The sequence below is a fragment of the Platichthys flesus genome, chromosome 22 (genome assembly GCF_949316205.1).
Source record: "Platichthys flesus chromosome 22, fPlaFle2.1, whole genome shotgun sequence".
NCBI classification, from domain to species: domain Eukaryota; kingdom Metazoa; phylum Chordata; class Actinopteri; order Pleuronectiformes; family Pleuronectidae; genus Platichthys; species Platichthys flesus.
In genome coordinates this window covers 13,026,424-13,046,287 of record NC_084966.1, presented here as the reverse complement: position 1 = coordinate 13,046,287, position 19,864 = coordinate 13,026,424, and the positions used below count along the sequence as shown (strand labels likewise).

Genomic DNA, 19,864 nt, shown 5'->3' with positions numbered 1-19,864 from the left:
TGGAAAAATAACATTAATTTCGGTAAGTTAACTTTCTGGGAAGATGTGAGTGACCCAGACTCGTGACCTCAGATGCTTTTTTCTATTTTTAAACATTAATTCTAGAATTTCATCACTTGTGATGAAAAATCCACAGTGGGTTGACTCCCACTTCATGCCCAGAAAAGTGCACTAAAATCGGCCTGGGAAGAGGGGCTGAAACCCTGGAACTGGCAGGCAACCCCTGTATATAATAAAATATAAAATACTCCTCTATTCCTGGCTCCGTTCTCATGATGTGTCTGTCTCCCTCCCCTGCAGCTGGGGTCTTATCCATTTAATACATTTACAAATGTGTTAGACTCAAATTCACTTATTTGGGGAATCTCAACACGTCAGCTGACATTCCCAGGATAAGTGAATTTGATCTGAGGATCCTAAGTTTGTACCCGAAAACCCAGTCGGGAAATGAAAGAATCATTTCTGTTTCCTTGACTGAGCCTATGCATCAGTCCTGATGCGTGGCCACGAGAAAATGAACGTATCTCTCTTTCAGAGGACTCGTTACTCCCGAGTCCTTGTAGGGATTCGTTCAAAATGAACACATTTTTCACGAACGACACATCACGAATGGGGTGACTGATCCTTATAGGTGAGGAGAGGCGGTGGTCTAGTGGCGGAAACTTGGACTAGAGAAGGTCTCTGGTTCGACTCCACGGAGAGACAACGAAAGACGAAACCTGGATTGATCCGTCCAAAAATCCAAGAGTCTCCCTACCCTGTCTAGTGCCCCTGAGCAAGGCACCTTACTTCTATTTGCTGACAGTCTCTGAATTTTTCCAACGGACTTGTCATTCAGCCGGTGACATCAATTTCATCAGCTTTCTCATGCCCCTAGATTGGGGAAAAGTCCACTATTTCAAAATGAACTGCCACCGCCACCAGTTTCACCACTGCTCCTGTGGAAGTGCGAGAAAAAATAAGGTTTCAAAAGTTTAGTATGGCAAAGCTGGGTGAACCTTTTCCTATGTAGGGTGGAGATGACATAATTCTGGTCTGACACTTGCCACACAAAAAGAGGTAACCACAGGCAACAGAGCTAGTACCTGATCACCTGGACTTAAGATACGAGTCTCTGATCGCCTACGACACAAACTGACGCAACGCCTTCCTCACAGATTTTGCTGTAATGTTTCGCAAAGGATAGGCAGCAGGGTATCGAGTGGATTGACACATCACCGTCAGCAGGTACAAACTCCCATTCTTAGACTTTGAAAAAAGGGCCTACACAGTCTATCAGCAAGCGCTCAAATGGGGAGGATACTGAAGGATTAGGTGACAGCGGAACAAGCTTGCTAGTTTGGTTTGGTTTACCTGTTAACTGGCAAGCGTGACATGTTTTGATGTACACTGAAATATCCCTTTTTAACTGAGGCCAATAAAAATACCAAAACACTTGTTTGTACGTCTTACCTCATTTCAAGTTTGCAACACACCTGCTCTTAGAGGGCTAGGTATTACAATTTGAAATATTTCCTTACCAGAAACCCCTTGACCTTGAAGCACCCATTTTTTACCAACACCCCCTCTTGTAGGAAATACCCGTGGGCTGAACTGGACATTTCACTGGATGGGCGAGGCTGAGAGAGAAGCTCTGATAGAGAAGGATCGTCTTGCTGCTAGTTAATCAAATCACTACGAGAGACAGACAAAGGAACAATAGGCAGCGACACAACATATTCAGAAATAACTTTTTGTTCTCTTTATCAGTCTGTGCTCGGGTTACTGCACATGCTGGAAATACCTCTGGGTCAACAGGTCCCCTCATCACTGGGGTAGAACAACCTACCAGAGAAGGCGGTAGATCAGGCCATACTTTGTTTCCAGACAGATCACTCCCTAGGATGATCACCACTCCTGGAACCGGTAATGATGGCTGGACTCCCATGGACACCTGTACCTTAACTAAAGCACAAGACAACAAAAAACGATGCCCTACCTGTGAGCACACACTGTAAAAGCAACGTCTTCTCTACATCAGTCCACTGGCGGTCTCGACTTAACCGCTCAAAAAGACAAAAGAAATTATCCACAGCCTTCTCACAATTTTTGTAGTTACCTTAAATTATAATCTACATCAAAAGTATCTGTGGAAAATGCTGGCGAAACTGGAGACAACTTAAGCTCTTTAATCAGCTCCAGTTCAACCTCACGCAGCCTAGTAGTTACCTTTAATCGTTCAAACTCCCATTCTTGCTCCCTTGCTTGAACTCACTCTTCATGGGCACGTGCTTAACTTTCCTGTTTCTTCTGTTCAAATGTTATGTCATCAAAGTCAGAAAGGAAAAAACTTGCCCTTTAACCTTGATCTAGCAGCTACTTCCTCTTCAGCAACAACCTCATCTCTGGAACTAACAGAAGGGGGAAACACTGGCAAAACACCAACCTGTCCTAACTGGGCTTTTAAAGTGGAGTGCATTACTTCCTTGCGAACCGTTTTAGGAAACTCTATTTCACAATGCTCTGCAATTTTTAGCAACAGCTCCCTGGTACCTTTTCCTAGCACCTCCACACTTGGACACTGCACAAAATCCTCCATGGTAGCCATCTTTTCAAAAGAACCAACCCATATATATATATATATATCATCACCTTTGGAATACCTTTCCCCTGACTATCTGCCTAACCAATGCTAACTACCTTCTCTAGACCCTAGTCTTCATGCATTTCATGACAGGTGTTTTAAACACAAAACCAATGACCAGGTAAAGCCCCAGCTTTGCTGTTACTCACCAGACGGACATGGACGTGTACCCAAGACACAAAGTCAAATCATGTTTATGCACAAAAATAACAAACGAAAATAACAAACCAACAGACCCCCAGAGAGAGATGCTGTTTCTTATTCCTACCAGGAAAGGTAACGCCAAAAGGTAAATCCCTCTAATTAGTGCCTAATAATTAATGTAATTAGTCCCACCCATGTAAGGTCAAAGCACTACATTCACACTCTAAAGTTATCACACACCCTGGGCAACCAGTACATTATTCCAGGGGAAACTTAACCTACTAGAGGCCTATTACTTTCTCAGGACAGAAAAGAGTGAGAAACAAACCTGGATCCGGATACCGGACGAGCCCCCACTTGTTACACCTTGGCTTATGTGTGCAACAAGAAACACTGGATGGCACAAAGCCCCGACGCCTGTGTGTGTGTGTGTGCCGTCCGCGACACACACAACACTGTTCAGGAAGCCACTGCAGAGGGGCGGCTCTTCAGAGCCGCGGGTTGCACACCCCTGTCTAACGCGAAAGAGCGATTTTTTTACTGCTCAGCCTTTAAATAGATGCGGACGTTAAAACATTGGGCGCGCCACACAGTTTGATAACCACTGCTCTATACAGTGGATCCCCCCCCTTGTCCGTTCCATTTGGGAGTCCCAGAGATTAACTGTCCCCCGCACCCCCTCCCCTTCCCCACACAGTATCAAGCAGAGGCGATGCAGTTGCAGGGAGCGCCAATTTGCCAATTCCCCACACAGTGATATGATAGATAATAGAAAACCGCTTCGCAGGTCAGATTACTTTTTTTTTTTTTAAATGCCCGTGCCGCCCCCCACGTGACCTGACAAGGAGCCGCCCCGGGCAGCTGCCCGGTTCGCCCGTGTCCAAAACCGCCACTGTCTACCATTACGGTTAGCTCCCTCTCATTGTTTGAGCAGCTCTTGCTCTGCGTTAACTCCGTGCCTCTCCCGCTGTCACCTCCGTGGGTCACCGCGTTTCCACTCACCCGCTCCGTGCTTGCCTCCGCCACTGTCGCGAGGTACACTTCCAAACAGGCACAACGCTAACGTCCGGTTGGATTTACACATAAGAAGAATAGGGTAGAAGTATCTAGAGTAAAATAAAAAAGCTGGGATGTGGTGGTAGATCTGGTGAAGGGGAGAGCCCAGTGTGCAGCCCTCTTAAATACTGGTCACCACAGGTGTGCCATATCACTGCTGATTACTAAGGTCTGACTCCGCCTACAGGAACCTGAAACACACACAAGCACAACACCACAGCAGCACAACTCCAGGTTTGTCACACAATATTATGATAACATTGCACCTTAATTTTTTCTTTCTGAACATTTCCCCTGATTTATTTACATGTATAAATAGGTATTGTGGGTGGAATCATTCGCTCACAGACAAACCACTCTGAACACGCCCATTGAGGTCGTCAGAGTGAGATGGCAAGAGCAGTGAAAGAAGCCAAACTTAAGTGTCTATTCCACAAGTAAAATAAGTTTCTACGTCAATGTATTGTCCGTTTTTCGTTTAATAGAAAAATAGAGTATATTATTTTTAGCAGTCCCCTGACAGCTTTTGCTGTTTGGGGGAAATTTCGATTTTTTTTCTTAAAAGACGGACAGCACGGCAACAAACGGGAAGGAGCAGACAGCCGTAAAACAATCAGGGACAGAGCAAGAGGAGAAGATGAAGTGAAGGACGGACAACAAGAGAAAGAAAACAGACAGGAAAATGCCAGTGAGAGGCCACACGGACCAAACAAGTCCACCGCTGGTGAAACGAGGCACAGAGGAAAGAGAACAGCGCAGTACAACAAAGAGCTGACGGTGGAAGTGGAGGTGGAGGGACCAGAGAACGTGACAATGATGGATGTATTAAAGGAGGCGAAGAAACAATGTAGATACGTGGTGGGTTGCAGAGTGAGAGTAGAGAAGACTTTTGAAAATTAAATTGAAAGACAAAGAAAAGGGGGAAGGAGAAAGTAATGGACGGAGCGCGAGTTAAAGGAGCGCTGATATATACTCGCCAGAGACATAACAAACGATGATATGGTGGTGTCGTTCATAAACCTGCCAGGGTACATGGAGGACATCACAATCATTTTAAAGAAGGCGGAGTGGGGAGTGAGGCCGGCGTCAATGATAAAACTGGGATTTAGACGGGGAAAAAGCAGTCGGCGGGATGGACATAGTAGACGGAACACGGTGTTTAAAAGGTCTGCTCGCTCGCCTTCTCCACAAAGTGTGAGACTCTGAAAGGCACCGAATATTACAGAGTGATACACGACAGACTAGTGCGTGTTTACAGACTGTGTATAAAACCAGGGCACATATTTAGAGAGGGCCCGGATTTCCGCTGCTTCAAGTGTCTGAGGACGTTATGTCCCACGCACAGGAGTGTATGGAGCGCAAAGAGGCCGTAGGAGGAAGAGGAGGACGGACACGAGGAGAGGAAAAGATAGAGGAGAAGAAACAACAGAGTGAGATGGAGGAGAGAGGCGAGCAGCAAAGCGGGGACGAGGAGCAGCTGGAGGAGGACGAGGAGGAACAGGACGGAGAGCAGGGGAGCACGATGGAAGAGGAGGAGGAGACACTCAGGAAAAGAGAAACGGAGGGAGGAAAGCAGCAAAGCGAGCTTGAAGGGTGAGCTGCTGAAAGGTGAAAATATAAAAAGAAAGGCAGAGAAAGTATGATGGGGAGAAAGAATGACAGTATGTATGAGGAAGACATGGGTAGGAGGAGGTGGGAGAGTCTGAAAGGACAAATAAACGAGCTGAGTAGGAATTATAGCAGAGGTAGAAATAGAGAGAGAAAGGGAGAGGAGGTTAAAGGAAGAGCTAGCTAGAGAAATAAAAAGGGTCAGAAAGGGAAGCAAGCTATGATCTAGAGGAGTAGATCAGGATTAAAGACAATTTGAAGGAAATGGAACAGAAAAAGTGTGAGGGAGCGATAGTTAGAAGCAGGGCGAGATATGAACAGGGTTTTTTTAAGATTAGAAAGAATAAAGCAGAATATTCATTATTTAGAACTAGTGGAGGGGAAGGATGGAGAGAAGATCACAGATTGTGTGGGGGTATTGAAAGGGTACAAGGATTGAATAGGGATTTATTCAGGAAAGAAGGGATCGATGAAAAGAGTAGCAGCCGGGTTATGGATAAGGTGAAAGCTAGGGTGAGTGATGATGATAGGGGGATGTGCGAAAGAGAGATAGGGGCGAATGGAATAGAGACAGCGGGTTAGGAAGGAACAAAAGTCCAGGTACAGATGGGATAATAGGAGAATTTACATTGAGTTTAGAGAGGAACTGGTACCAGTGTTCAAGCTGGTCTCATCAAAATTTCTCTGAAATAAAACTAAAAGTAATCCACTAAAAATCTGTATGAATTCGACATAATCTTCTGTCAGACGGTTTGTCTGATATTTTGTTGTTAGTTTACTTTTAATTGATTCATTTTGTTGTTATGGTTGTTACTATGGACGCTTCCCTCGCTGCCACCATAGGCCGGCACTCACATATTGGCTAGCAACGGACAGGGAAATGAGTGATTGACAGCAGGCACGTGCACAGACATTTTGGTATTATGCTCAAACCCCAGAGAAGGGCACCAATCGCCCAAATTATTTATGAATTTAAAAACAATAATAATAAATAAAAAACACAGTATGATGTTTTCAACTCATATATTTATTTTTGTTAACAAACTAACTCAAATTATCAAATTGAATAAATAAATGAATAACAGGCAAAAACAGACAAAACACTCTGACAGAGTTGAAGCATAAGCAGCATTACACTAATAATATACCACAATATACCTCACCAGACTGTCATGTAGCTCAACTTAAGACCTACCTTTCATTTCAATAATTACGATTTTAAATGAAACAAAACTAGTGAACTTGTCTAATGTGTAGAACAGTACAACTTCCTTTAAATTCTCTGCCTGTCTGTCTGTCTGTCTGCTTGTCTGTATCCCTCTCTCTCTCTCTCCATTAAACATGACACACGTCAGTAAGCATCTGGACAAGGATTTGAAATCACGGATCTCGTGAGTTTTTTGTTTGTTTATTTTTTAGGAAACGTCGGACCAGTTGCGACGTAATGTTTTCAAAGCGGCGCTAATGTTGAGGTTAATTTATCACCAAACAACGTCGGGGGATCTAACAAACAGCGTTATTACCTGTTTGGCTGATGCTGCGGGTCAGAGAAGAAGTGGCTGCAGCCGATTGACGCTCAGCTGCATGAGGTAGAGGAGGAGGAGGAGGAGGAGGAGGAGGGAGGGGCACGGCGGGGGCTTGTGAGCGCCGCGTAACATGTCGGGGCGAAATTCTCACAAGAACTCCAATAAATGCCCCGTCAGATATCAAAACACATTTGGGGGGAATTGATGACAGAGACTCATTTTTATTCTTAAATATTGATGAATAAAGAAAAAACTGGGCTCCAGCAGAAAGGGGCACTTCTCATCCAGGGCAAAAGGACCAGTGATTGAGCACCACTAGGGGTCTATCTGTGCACGAACCTGATTGACAGGCTTGCTGGCCAACACCATATCATTCTGACATGTCCTATCAGAGAGAGATGCAAGCTCATAGGCTAGCAATAGCCGTGACAGCGTAACACCACGTGGTGTCTTGTTTACCTTTTTTTTATAGGGTTACGTAACTTTACTAACGCAAGAACCTGCTAAAGCCCCATGTAAGCGCTGGAACCTATGTATTACTATAAGTAATTGTTATTTAGATTCTGATTGAAACCGGGAAAATTAGGTAGTGAATTGAAAACATTGAGTGTTTTATAGATATCTAGATCAGCAAACCGGAACATGCCCGGATAAACTGGGACGTCTGGTCTCGGTGCTGCCGAACATCCGCCTGGAATTATTCACCTCCCTGAGTTTTAGAGGTTTTCTTCTTTCTACCGAGTCAGGACGCCGAATGGCGGAAAACAGCAGAGAGAGGGTTCGACCGTCCCAGGAGAAGAGAGGGAAGAGCTGGGATATGTCACAACGGTAGTTAGCTAAAGAGGAGACAACGTGAGAGCAAACAAAGTGTATGTTTTTACTCTGCAAATTAGCAACGATTCTCATCTACTATTCGAAACGCTTCGTCAACATGTCGCGCGATGGCGCTGCAGATGTTGTGTGGGGTCAACTCCACCGACTGAGAATGCAAACGAGTGAGAACACATCACTCGCCCGACGGTCACTCTCATCGTTGACAAGTGAGTAAGTTGTTTATCGTTAACTGCAAATGAAACTTAAAGCAAAACTCAGCTCCATGAAAGTGATACATCAATGCGACAGTCTGCATGTATTGATTATTCAAATTCTATTTGCACTGGCTGCTCGTTTAATTACAACCCTCCACTGTGCATGTCTCCATCACGTGCACACTACAGAAGGGTTAATTAGATATGCTGTAGGTAATAATAGGTGGTCAGGTAAGTTACGAAAATATGTTATCATGCTGATTGAGGATTATTCATCTGTTCATCTAGCCTATTTCTATTCAATTAACCATCATTTGTAAAATATTTTTAAAGTAGATTCCAATTGATCAGCTATTTACATCTCTGACATTGCTGTAGTGTTTTTACAAACTTTTTTCTCATCTTATTCTACAGAACAATGCCACGTGCACATTTCAGCCCAGCCAATGTAGAAGGAAAGGCTGTGTACATTTGCAAATACTGTGCAAAGACCTATGTTAAGAATGACACAAAGATGCAGAAGCATGAAGTCAAGTGCCCAAAGTTTCCTCAGGGCTCAAATCAGCCTATGACAAAACAAAATGTTTATATTTATGTCTGTATATGACAAGGTAAATACAGTTAGTATAAATTACCCACACAATTTCCAGTTTATTCCTGTTAATTCCCATGGAAAGTTTCCAACTTTGAATATTTCCGGAATTTTCAACCCTAATCCTGATCACTATTTGCAGCTGCAAGTTGTTAATAACTGTTAATCAGTTCATAGGTGTTTTATAGCAACCTAGGTTTTGTCTGTTTCCCCTCAGATTGCTCTATCTGTGATGTTGCTGACACTTTGCGCTGCCTCCAGGTTCACTGCCCGGCAGCTGTATGAAGCCGAACATCTGTATAAACAAGCTCTAACCACTCGTCCTTTGTTGTCTTTCCCAGCAGAGACAGGACGAGGACGCATCATGCCGCTGGATTCAAGTTTAGCGAGTAAAAACTATGACCTTGACTACGACTCCCTGCAGCCGTATTTCTACTCTGACAACGAGGATGACGCGGTGAACCAGAGCATCGTCTGCGGCGCTGACTCCATCATCATCCAGGACTGCATGTGGAGCGGCTTCTCCGCCGCGGCCAAGCTGGAGAAGGTGGTGTCCGAGCGGCTCGCCTCCCTGCACGCCGCGCGCAAGGACCTGGGGCCGGACACGGCGCCCAACAGCAGCAGCTGTAGTGAATCAGGTGGGTGGTGAACGTCTCGCCGTGCAGGCCCACCCCTCTGTGCTGCTTCCCTCTGAGCGTGCATGTGGCTGTGCATCACACACACACACATCTCCATCACAACCGCTGATGAGGAGGAGCAGAGCCTCAGTATTGTTTTGATGCATGCAGTCTGCAGACAGGCGGTAGAGCCATGCTGCCATGTCATGTTGTAGACAGCTGTAAGATCAGCAAGATGCATGTTAAGCAATCCACTCCTATGCGGGGTAGGGTTAGCCCCCCCCCCCCCCCACCCCCACTGCTGTGACATACATTTAAGTCAGGAATGCTGGTGCTGGAGCAGAGTGTTTCTTTTTTCTTTTTCTTTTGCAGAGGATGAGAATGGAGACGAGGATCATGATGAGGAGGAAGAGGAGGACCAGGAGGAAGAGGAGGGGATTGACGTGGTCCCAGTGGAGAAGAGGCAGGCGGTGAAACGGTGCTACCCAAGTCCGCTGGAGACAAGGCCCCCCAGCCCGCTCGTGCTGAAGAGGTTTGATGTCTCCACCCACAAGCATGATTACACTGCCCATCCATCCATGAGGCAGAAGCAGCCGGCTGTCAGGAGGCTGAAGCTGGAGAGCAGCAGCAGCAGCAGCAGCGGTGGAGGAGGAGGTGGAGGCAGCGGCGGCCACAGCAGGGTCCTCAAACAGACCAGCAGCATCCGCAAGTGTCTGAGCCCCCGGACGTCAGACACCGAGGACAATGACAAGAGAAGGATTGGAGGAGCCTTTCGGGAGCGCCAGAGGAGGCTGAAGCTCAAGTTGAGCCTTGTCGCGCTGCGGGACGAGATCCCAGAGGTGGCCAACAAGAAGAAGGCGGCGAAGTCGGTGATCCTGAAGAAGGCGACAGAGTGTATCTACAGCATGCAGTCAGACGAGCAGAGACTCCTCACACACAAAGAGCAGCTGCGGAGGAGAAGTGAACTTTTAAAGCAGAGACTGGCACAGATGCAGGGCTGCCGTGCTTGAAGTCTGAATCAAGACTTTTTGGCCTTTTGTTTTTTAGGCAAGTTCAAGACTTGGGTGGTGTACAGTTCTTGTTGCATGGAAATTAAAAAACGGATTAAGTTGTTTTGAAATCTCGTTTGATTTCGAAGTTAAAACTGCCTCAATAGATATTATAGTTGGATTCAATATTTAAAAGTTTATTTTTATTAATAAAATATAAAAAATAGGGCCGTCTCGTTGGGGGTCCAAACTAAAATATACATTTTTATATATAATTTATATTTCCTAAGAAAATTTATTTTTGGATCTCAATTGTCTGGATGTTCAGACCCAGTGTTTGCTTTTATCCATTATGTGCATAGATTATTTTTGAAATATAAAAAATGTTTCCTCTTGAAATTGTGTCCTTGTTCTTGCAGTGAAAAACACACACACAAACACACATTCCATCAAAGGTTCTGCTATGAGTAGATGTACGTTCAAAAGAGCTCAAGGTACATGTTGGAGGTGGAGTGTGGGTACAACAGAGAGAGGAGACAAACCACCTCAATGATAAAAGCATCATGAATGACGTCCAGTTCTGATTAACAGGTTAATGTGGTGACGCAGTTTTGATGCAGGGTCTTGAAGACCATCAGGTCATTTGGCCACCTTACCTGTTTTTAGAAGAGCCTGTTAATAAAGGCATTGCATTATAATAAACAACCATATCCCTCCTTTGTTTCCTGTTTATTTATTCAGATACACAATAAATATACCAGAAACAGTTGAAATGTATTTGGTGTTACACAAAACTAATGTCTCACAGGATTTGCCTCTTGACCATTGAGAGCTTCAGGTCACTGGACTAAAATAGCTTGTATGACAGATCTGTCAAATCATTTGAAGTCAAGTCTCAGATTCATAAGAACACAGATGTAGTGTTTGAAAGATAAACAGGTTGCTTTCTTAAGTGCAGAGTCATGATAGAACTCAAATAATATAGGATTTTATCAAAATAAACAAGTTTACATTTTTTAAACAGTCAAATAAACCTTCCTCCTCGAACTTAGCTGCTGTGTCTGATTCTGATCAATGATCACTTCATGTCATGTTTAATATGAAACACAACATAATTGTGGTGCAGGAAAGTTGAACAGGTTTTTTTAAAGTTGCATTCATAAGTGCAGCATCATAATACAACTCAATGTATGATATTAACCTCTCAAACCAAACCAGGTGAAGTTTACATTCTTAGTTTAAACATACCTGCTGCTTTGATTCTGATCATTAATCACTTCATGCTACGTCTCAGATGAAATTTGCAGCAAAGTAAAACATGTTGGTTTACAGTTACATGTATCAGTGCAGCATCTTCATGAAAATCAAAAAGTGTAAAAATAATATATGAAATATAGATACCAGGCTGAACCTACATCCCTAAACCTTCCTGCTCAAACACACCTGCTGCTTCTGATCAATAATCAATTAATTCCGTTGCAGCATCTTGATAAAACTCAAATATTACATGAACTCAATCATAAATATCAAGTATTATTATAAGTAAACTTCTGATTGTGATCACTTTAGGTCATGTCTCATGTAAAAGGTTGAACTTCTGCTTGATGATTTGGATCTCATTGGAGACTTTGCTCTCATCTAAGTGAGGAGAAAGGATGAGGAGAAAGGATGAAGAGAAACAATCAGGAGAAACAATCAGGAGAAATGATAGGAGAAACTTTGAGGGGAAACAATGAGGAGAAACGATCAGGGGAAAAGATCAGGAGAAACGATCAGGAGAGACGATCAGGAGAAACGATGAGCAGAAACGATGAGGAGAGACGATGAGGAGAAACGATCAGAACAAACGATCAGGAGAAACGATCAGGAGAGACGATCAGGAGAAACGATGAGCAGAAACGATGAGGAGAGACGATGAGGAGAAACGATCAGAACAAACGATCAGGAGAAACGATGAGGAGAAACAATGAGGAGAAACGATCAGGAGAAATGATTGGAGGAACGATCAGGGGAAAAGATCAGGAGAAACGATCAGGAGAGACGATCAGGAGAAACGATGAGAAGAAACGATGAGGAGAGACGATGAGGAGAAACGATCAGAACAAACGATCAGGAGAAACGATGAGGAGAAACGATCAGAACAAACGATCAGGAGAAACGACGAGGAGAATTGATCAGGAGAAACGATGAGGAGAAACGATGAGGAGAAACTATGAATAGAAACAATCAGGAGAAACGATGCTCTATGGAGCTGGTAGTTCTAGAGTCCCTGTGCATCCTCCTCTGCTTGTATAAGGGTGACCTAGATCTTCCTTTCCTATGGATGAGCTGTCATTCAGGGATTTCTCTTTTTCCAACTGTTGTTGGGTCTCCAGCAGGTCATTGCAGGCCTGGACTCTCCACCCTTGTTCATATTGAGCGTTGTCCCTCTCGTGACATGGTGGGACAACTTGCTCTTTCTTCCTGGGGTTGAATCAGGTTGAATCAGCAGTAATCTTGCTGTTTGATTCTGTCGTTGAGCAGATGCCTGATATTGTTTATCAAAAATCTTTCTCTCTCAAAGCTGTGAGATGCTCAGAATGATCAAACGCTAGTTTATAGGCAATGATTAAGTCAAGAGCTGCATGACACATCAAAGACACACAATGTCTTTAATCTTAGAGTATTCAATTCTTCTTTGATGTTGTTTGCATTGTTTACATTCTAAACAAAAATCTGTAATTCAAATTTAAACATTTAAAGATGCTTCCCTTTTAATATTGAAAACATGGTTAATTGATCCTTAAGTGATTGACAGGCATAGCAAACCTTACACACCGTTTTTGATCAATGATCAATTGAAATGTTGATGACCTACAGTCAGCCCAGTATCTGAAGGCATCCTGTACAGACAGAGATGAAGCGCTAACTAACTGCTTTTTCCCCCCGTTTATTTCATAATACGTATTTGATAATTAATATCCAATATTATATTAAATCAGAATTGGACGTCATTCATGATGCTTTTATCATGGAGGTGGTTTGTCTCCTCTCTCTGTTGTACCCACACTCCACCTCCAACATGTACCTGGAGCTTGTGTGTGTGTGTGTTTTCACTGCAAGAACAAGGACACAAATTCAAGAGGAACATTTTTTATATTTCAAAAAGAAGCTATGAACATAATAAAAAAAATCAAACACTGGGTCTGAACATCCAGACAATTGAGATCCCAAAAAATTATTTTTAGGAAATATAAATTATATATAAAAACATAAACATTTATACTTTTGTTTGGACCCCCAACAGGACGGCCCTATTTTTAATTCTTTATTAATAAAAATAAACTTTGAAATATTTAAATCGACCCATAACTTCTATTGAGGCAGTTTTAACTTCGAAATCAAATGAGATTTCAAAACAGCATTTGGATGCAACAAGAACTTTACACCCCCCAAGTCTTGAACTTGCCTAAAAAACAAAAGGCCAAAAAGTCTTGATTCAGACTTCAAGCATGGCAGCCCTGCATCTGTGCCAGTCTCTGCTTTAAAAGTTCACTTCTCCTCCGCAGCTGCTCTTTGTGTGTGAGGAGTCTCTGCTCGTCTGACTGCATGCTGTAGATACACTCTGTCGCCTTCTTCAGGATCACCGACTTCGCCGCCTTCTTGTTGTTGGCCACCTCGGGGATCTCGTCCCGCAGCGCGACAAGGCTCAACTTGAGCTTCAGCCTCCTCTGGCGCTCCCGAAAGGCTCCTCCAATCCTTCTCTTGTCATTGTCCTCGGTGTCTGACGTCGGGCAATCCACTCCTCCGGCCACTCCTCCGCATAGGAGTGGGGGGGGCTAACCCTACCCCGCATAGGCGTGGATTGCTTAACATGCATCTTGCTGATCTTACAGCTGTCTACAACATGACATGGCAGCATGGCTCTACCGCCTGTCTGCAGACTGCATGCATCAAAACAATACTGAGGCTCTGCTCCTCCTCATCAGCGGTTGTGATGGAGATGTGTGTGTGTGTGTGATGCACAGCCACATGCACGCTCAGAGGGAAGCAGCACAGAGGGGTGGGCCTGCACGGCGAGACGTTCACCACCCACCTGATTCACTACAGCTGCTGCTGTTGGGCGGCGTGTCCGGATCCAGGTCCTTGCTCGGCGGCGTCCCTGCACCCTGCTTCGGACACGGGGAAACCAAGGAGGGGCCGCTCCACATGCAGTCCTGGATGATGATGGAGTCAGCGCCGCAGACGATGCTCTGGTTCACCGCGTCATCCTCGTTGTCAGAGTGGAAATACGGCTGCAGGGAGTCGTAGTCCAGGTCATAGTTTTTACTCGCTAAACTTGAATCCAGCGGCATGATGCGTCCTCGTCCTGTCTCTGCTGGGAAAGACAACAAAGGACGAGTGGTTAGAGCTTGTTCATACAGATGTGCGGCTTCATACAGCTGCCGGGCAGTGAACCTGGAGGCAGCGCAAAGTGTCAGCAACATCACAGATAGAGCAATCTGAGGGGAAACAGACAAAACCTAGGTTGCTATAAAACACCTATGAACTAATTAACAGTTATTAAAAACTTGCAGCTGCAGATAGTGATCAGGATTAGGGTTGAAAAATTCCGGAAATATTCAAAATTGGAAACTTTCCATGGGACTTAACAGGAATATACGGGAATTAACAGGAATAAACTGGAAATTGTGTGGGTAATTTATACTAACTGTATTTACCTTGTCATATACAGACATAAATATAAACATTTTGTTTTGTCATAGGCTGATTTGAGCCCTGAGGAAACTTTGGGCACTTGACTACATGCTTCTGCATCTTTGTGTCATTCTTAACATAGGTCTTTGCACAGTATTTGCAAATGTACACAGCCTTTCCTTCTACATTGGCTGGGCTGAAATGTGCACGTGGCATTGTTCTGTAGAATAAGATGAGAAAAAAGCGTTTAAAAAAAACACTAAAGCAATGCCAGAGATATAAATAGATGGCCAATTGGAATCTAATTTAAAAAATATTTTACAAATGATGGATAAATGAATAGAAATAGGCTAGATGAAGAGATGAACAATCCTCAATCAGCATGCTAATATATTTTCGTAACTTACCTGACCACCTATTATTACCTACAGCATATCTAATTAACCCTTCTGTAGTGTGCACGTGATGGAGACATGCACAGTGGAGGGTTGTCATTAAACGAGCAGCCTGTGCAAATAGAATTTGAATAATCAATACATGCAGACTGTCGCATTGATGAATCACTTTCATGGAGCTGAGTTTTGCTTTAAGTTTCATTTGCAGTTAACGATAAACAACTTACTCACTTGTCAACGATGAGTGTGACCGTCGGGCGAGTGATGCGTTCTCACTCGTTTGCATTCTCAGTCGGTGGAGTTGAACCCACACAACATCTGCAGCGCCATCGCGCGACATGTTGACGAAGCGTTTCGAATAGTAGATGAGAATCGTTGCTAATTTGCAGAGTAAAAACATACACTTTGTTTGCTCTCACGTTGTCTCCTCTTTAGCTAACTACCGTTGTGACATATCCCAGCTCTTCCCTCTCTTCTCCTGGGACGGTCGAACCCTCTCTCTGCTGTTTTCCGCCATTCGGCGTCCGGACTCGGTAGAAAGAAGAAAACCTCTAAAACTCAGGGAGGTGAATAATTCCAGGCGGATGTTCGGCAGCACCGAGACCAGACGTCCCAGTTTATCCGGGCATGTTCCGGTTTGCTGATGTAGATATCTATAAAACACTCAATGTTTTCAATTCACTACCTAATTTTCCCGGTTTCAATCAGAATCTAAATAACAATTACTTATAGTAATACATAGGTTCCAGCGCTTACATGGGGCTTTAGCAGGTTCTGGCGTTATTAAAGTTACGTAACCCTATAAAAAAAAGGTAAACAAGACACCACGTGGTGTTCCGCTGTCACGGCTATTGCTAGCCTATGAGCTTGTATCTCTATCATAGGACATGTCAGAGGGATACTAGTTGGCCAGCAAGCCTGTCAATCAGGCTCGTGCACAGATAGACCCATGGTGGTGCTCAATCACTGGTCCTTTTGCCCTGGATGAGAAAAGTGCCCCTTTCTGCTGGAGCCCAGTTTTTTCTTTATTCATCAATATTTAAGAATAAAAATTAGTCTCTGTCATCAATTCCCCCCAAATGTGTTTTGATATCTGACGGGGCATTTATTGGAGTTCTTGTGAGAATTTCGCCCCGACATGCTCCGCGGCGCTCACAAGTCCCCGCCGTGCCCCTCCCTCCTCCTCCTCCTCCTCCTCTACCTCATGCAGCTGAGCGTCAATCGGCTGCAGCCACTTCTTCTCTGACCCGCAGCATCAGCCAAACAGGTAATAACGCTGTTTGTTAGATCCCCCGACGTTGTTTGGTGATAAATTAACCACAACGTTAGCGCCGCTTTGAAAACATTACGTCGCAACTGGTCCGACGTTTCCTAAAAAATAAACAAACAAAAAACTCACGAGATCCGTGATTTCAAATCCTTGTCCAGATGCTTACTGACGTGTGTCATGTTTAATGGAGAGAGAGAGAGAGAGAGAGAGAGAGAGAGAGATACAGACAAGCAGACAGACAGACAGACAGGCAGAGAATTTAAAGGAAGTTTTACTTTTCTACACATTAGACAAGTTCACTAGTTTTGTTTCATTTAAAATCGTTATAATTGAAATGAAAGGTAGGTCTTAAGTTGAGCTACATGACAGTCTGGTGAGGTATATTGTGGTATATTATTAGTGTAATGCTGCTTATGCTTCAACTCTGTCAGAGTGTTTTGTCTGTTTTTGCCTGTTATTCATTTATTTATTCAATTTGATAATTTGAGTTAGTTTGTTAACAAAAATAAATGTATGAGTTGAAAACATCATACTGTGTTTTTTATTTATTATTATTGTTTTTAAATTCATAAATAATTTGGGCGATTGGTGCCCTTCTCTGGGGTTTGAGCATAATACCAAAATGTCTGTGCACGTGCCTGCTGTCAATCACTCATTTCCCTGTCCGTTGCTAGCCAATGGCTTTGAGGCTGAACAGACCAACACGCCCCTGCTAGCGGTTAGCTGTAATGCTAAGGATACGTTTTTCAAAGAGCTCCAGGACGCTCACTCGTTCCAGCACAAAGTTCCCGTCAACGTCCTGCGCATCTATAACACAATGGTCCCGGTTTGGGAGTTTTAAACTGCGGTTTCTTATATGTGAGTGCCGGCCTATGGTGGCAGCGAGGGAAGCGTCCATAGTAACAACCATAACAACAAAATGAATCAATTAAAAGTAAACTAACAACAAAATATCAGACAAACCGTCTGACAGAAGATTATGTCGAATTCATACAGATTTTTAGTGGATTACTTTTAGTAATATTTCAGAGAAATTTTGATGAGACCAGCTTGAACACCGGTACCAGTTCCTCTCTAAACTCAATGTAAATTCTCCTATTATCCCATCTGTACCTGGACTTTTGTTCCTTCCTAACCCGCTGTCTCTATTCCTTTCGCCCCTATCTCTCTTTCGCACATCCCCCTATCATCATCACTCACCCTAGCTTTCGCCTTATCCATAACCCGGCTGCTACTCTTTTCATCGATCCTTCTTTCCTGAATAAATCCCTATACAATCCTTGTACCCTTTCAATACCCCCACAAAATCTGTGATCTTCTCTCCATCCTTCCCCTCCACTAGTTCTAAATAATGAATATTCTGCTTTATTCTTTCTAATCTTAAAAAAACCCTGTTCATATCTCGCCCTGCTTCTAACTATCGCTCCCTCACACTTTTTCTGTTCCATTTCCTTCAAATTGTCTTTAATCCTGATCTACTCCTCTAGATCATAGCTTGCTTCCCTTTCTGACCCTTTTTATTTCTCTAGCTAGCTCTTCCTTTAACCTCCTCTCCCTTTCTCTCTCTATTTCTACCTCTGCTATAATTCCTACTCAGCTCGTTTATTTGTCCTTTCAGACTCTCCCACCTCCTCCTACCCATGTCTTCCTCATACATACTGTCATTCTTTCTCCCCATCATACATTCTCTGCCTTTCTTTTTATATTTTCACCTTTCAGCAGCTCACCCTTCAAGCTCGCTTTGCTGCTTTCCTCCCTCCGTTTCTCTTTTCCTGAGTGTCTCCTCCTCCTCTTCCATCGTGCTCCCCTGCTCTGCGTCCTGTTCCTCCTCGTCCTCCTCCAGCTGCTCCTCGTCCCCGCTTTGCTGCTCGCCTCTCTCCTCCATCTCACTCTGTTGTTTCTTCTCCTCTATCTTTTCCTCTCCTCGTGTCCGTCCTCCTCTTCCTCCTACGGCCTCTTTGCGCTCCATACACTCCTGTGCGTGGGACATAACGTCCTCAGACACTTGAAGCAGCGGAAATCCGGGCCCTCTCTAAATATGTGCCCTGGTTTTATACACAGTCTGTAAACACGCACTAGTGTGTGGTGTATCACTCTGTAATATTCGGTGCCTTTCAGAGTCTCACACTTTGTGGAGAAGGCGAGCGAGCAGACCTTTTAAACACCGTGTTCCGTCTACTATGTCCATCCCGCCCACGGCTTATTCCCCGTCTTAATCCCAGTTTTATCATTGACGCCGGCCTCAGTCCCCACTCTGCCAGCTGTAAAATGATTGTGATGTCCTCCATGTACCCTGGCAGTTTATGAACGACACCACCATATCATCGTTTGTTATGTCTCTGGCGAGTATATATCAGCGCTCCTTTAACTCGCGCTCCGTCCATTACTTTCTCCTTCCCCCTTTTCTTTGTCTTTCAATTTAATTTTCAAAAGTCTTCTCTACTCTCACTCTGCAACCCACCACGTATCTACATTGTTTCTTCGCCTCCTTTAATACATCCATCATTGTCACGTTCTCTGGTCCCTCCACCTCCACTTCCACCGTCAGCTCTTTGTTGTACTGCGCTGTTCTCTTTCCTCTGTGCCTCGTTTCACCAGCGGTGGACTTGTTTGGTCCGTGTGGCCTCTCACTGGCATTTTCCTGTCTGTTTTCTTTCTCTTGTTGTCCGTCCTTCACTTCATCTTCTCCTCTTGCTCTGTCCCTGATTGTTTTACGGCTGTCTGCTCCTTCCCGTTTGTTGCCGTGCTGTCCGTCTTTTAAGAAAAAAAATCGAAATTTCCCCCAAACAGCAAAAGCTGTCAGGGGACTGCTAAAAATAATATACTCTATTTTTCTATTAAACGAAAAACGGACAATACATTGACGTAGAAACTTATTTTACTTGTGGAATAGACACTTAAGTTTGGCTTCTTTCACTGCTCTTGCCATCTCACTCTGACGACCTCAATGGGCGTGTTCAGAGTGGTTTGTCTGTGAGCGAATGATTCCACCCACAATACCTATTTATACATGTAAATAAATCAGGGGAAATGTTCGGGAAAATTAAGGTGCAATGTTATCATAATATTGTGTGACAAACCTGGAGTTGTGCTGCTGTGGTGTTGTGCTTGTGTGTGTTTCAGGTTCCTGTAGGCGGAGTCAGACCTTAGTAATCAGCAGTGATATGGCACACCTGTGGTGACCAGTATTTAAGAGGGCTGCACACTGGGCTCTCCCCTTCACCAGATCTACCACCACATCCCAGCTTTTTTATTTTACTCTAGATACTTCTACCCTATTCTTCTTATGTGTAAATCCAACCGGACGTTAGCGTTGTGCCTGTTTGGAAGTGTACCTCG

General features: G+C 44.0%; 2 protein-coding genes across 2 annotated transcripts in view; one reads left to right on the top strand and one right to left on the bottom strand.

Moving 5' to 3' along the window:
* The window catches only part of LOC133933466 (histone H4-like), a 744,890-nt gene that overhangs the window by 235,415 nt on the left and 489,611 nt on the right, over nt 1-19,864 (bottom strand). The window lies entirely within an intron of this gene.
* Nucleotides 8,942-10,349, top strand: LOC133933454 (transcriptional regulator Myc-like). The gene is made up of 2 exons (XM_062380569.1): nt 8,942-9,215; nt 9,567-10,349. Exons 1-2 carry the CDS (start codon nt 8,942-8,944, stop codon nt 10,202-10,204), a joined length of 912 nt encoding a protein of 303 aa, XP_062236553.1. The 3' UTR covers nt 10,205-10,349.

Excerpts from the sequence above, each read along its gene's own strand:
- LOC133933454 (XM_062380569.1), top strand. The coding sequence starts at position 8,942 with ATGCCGCTGGATTCAAGTTTAGCGAGTAAAAACTATGACCTTGACTAC. Across the intron at positions 9,216-9,566 it reads CAGCAGCTGTAGTGAATCAG|AGGATGAGAATGGAGACGAG; the intron begins GTGGGTGGTGAA and ends TTTCTTTTGCAG.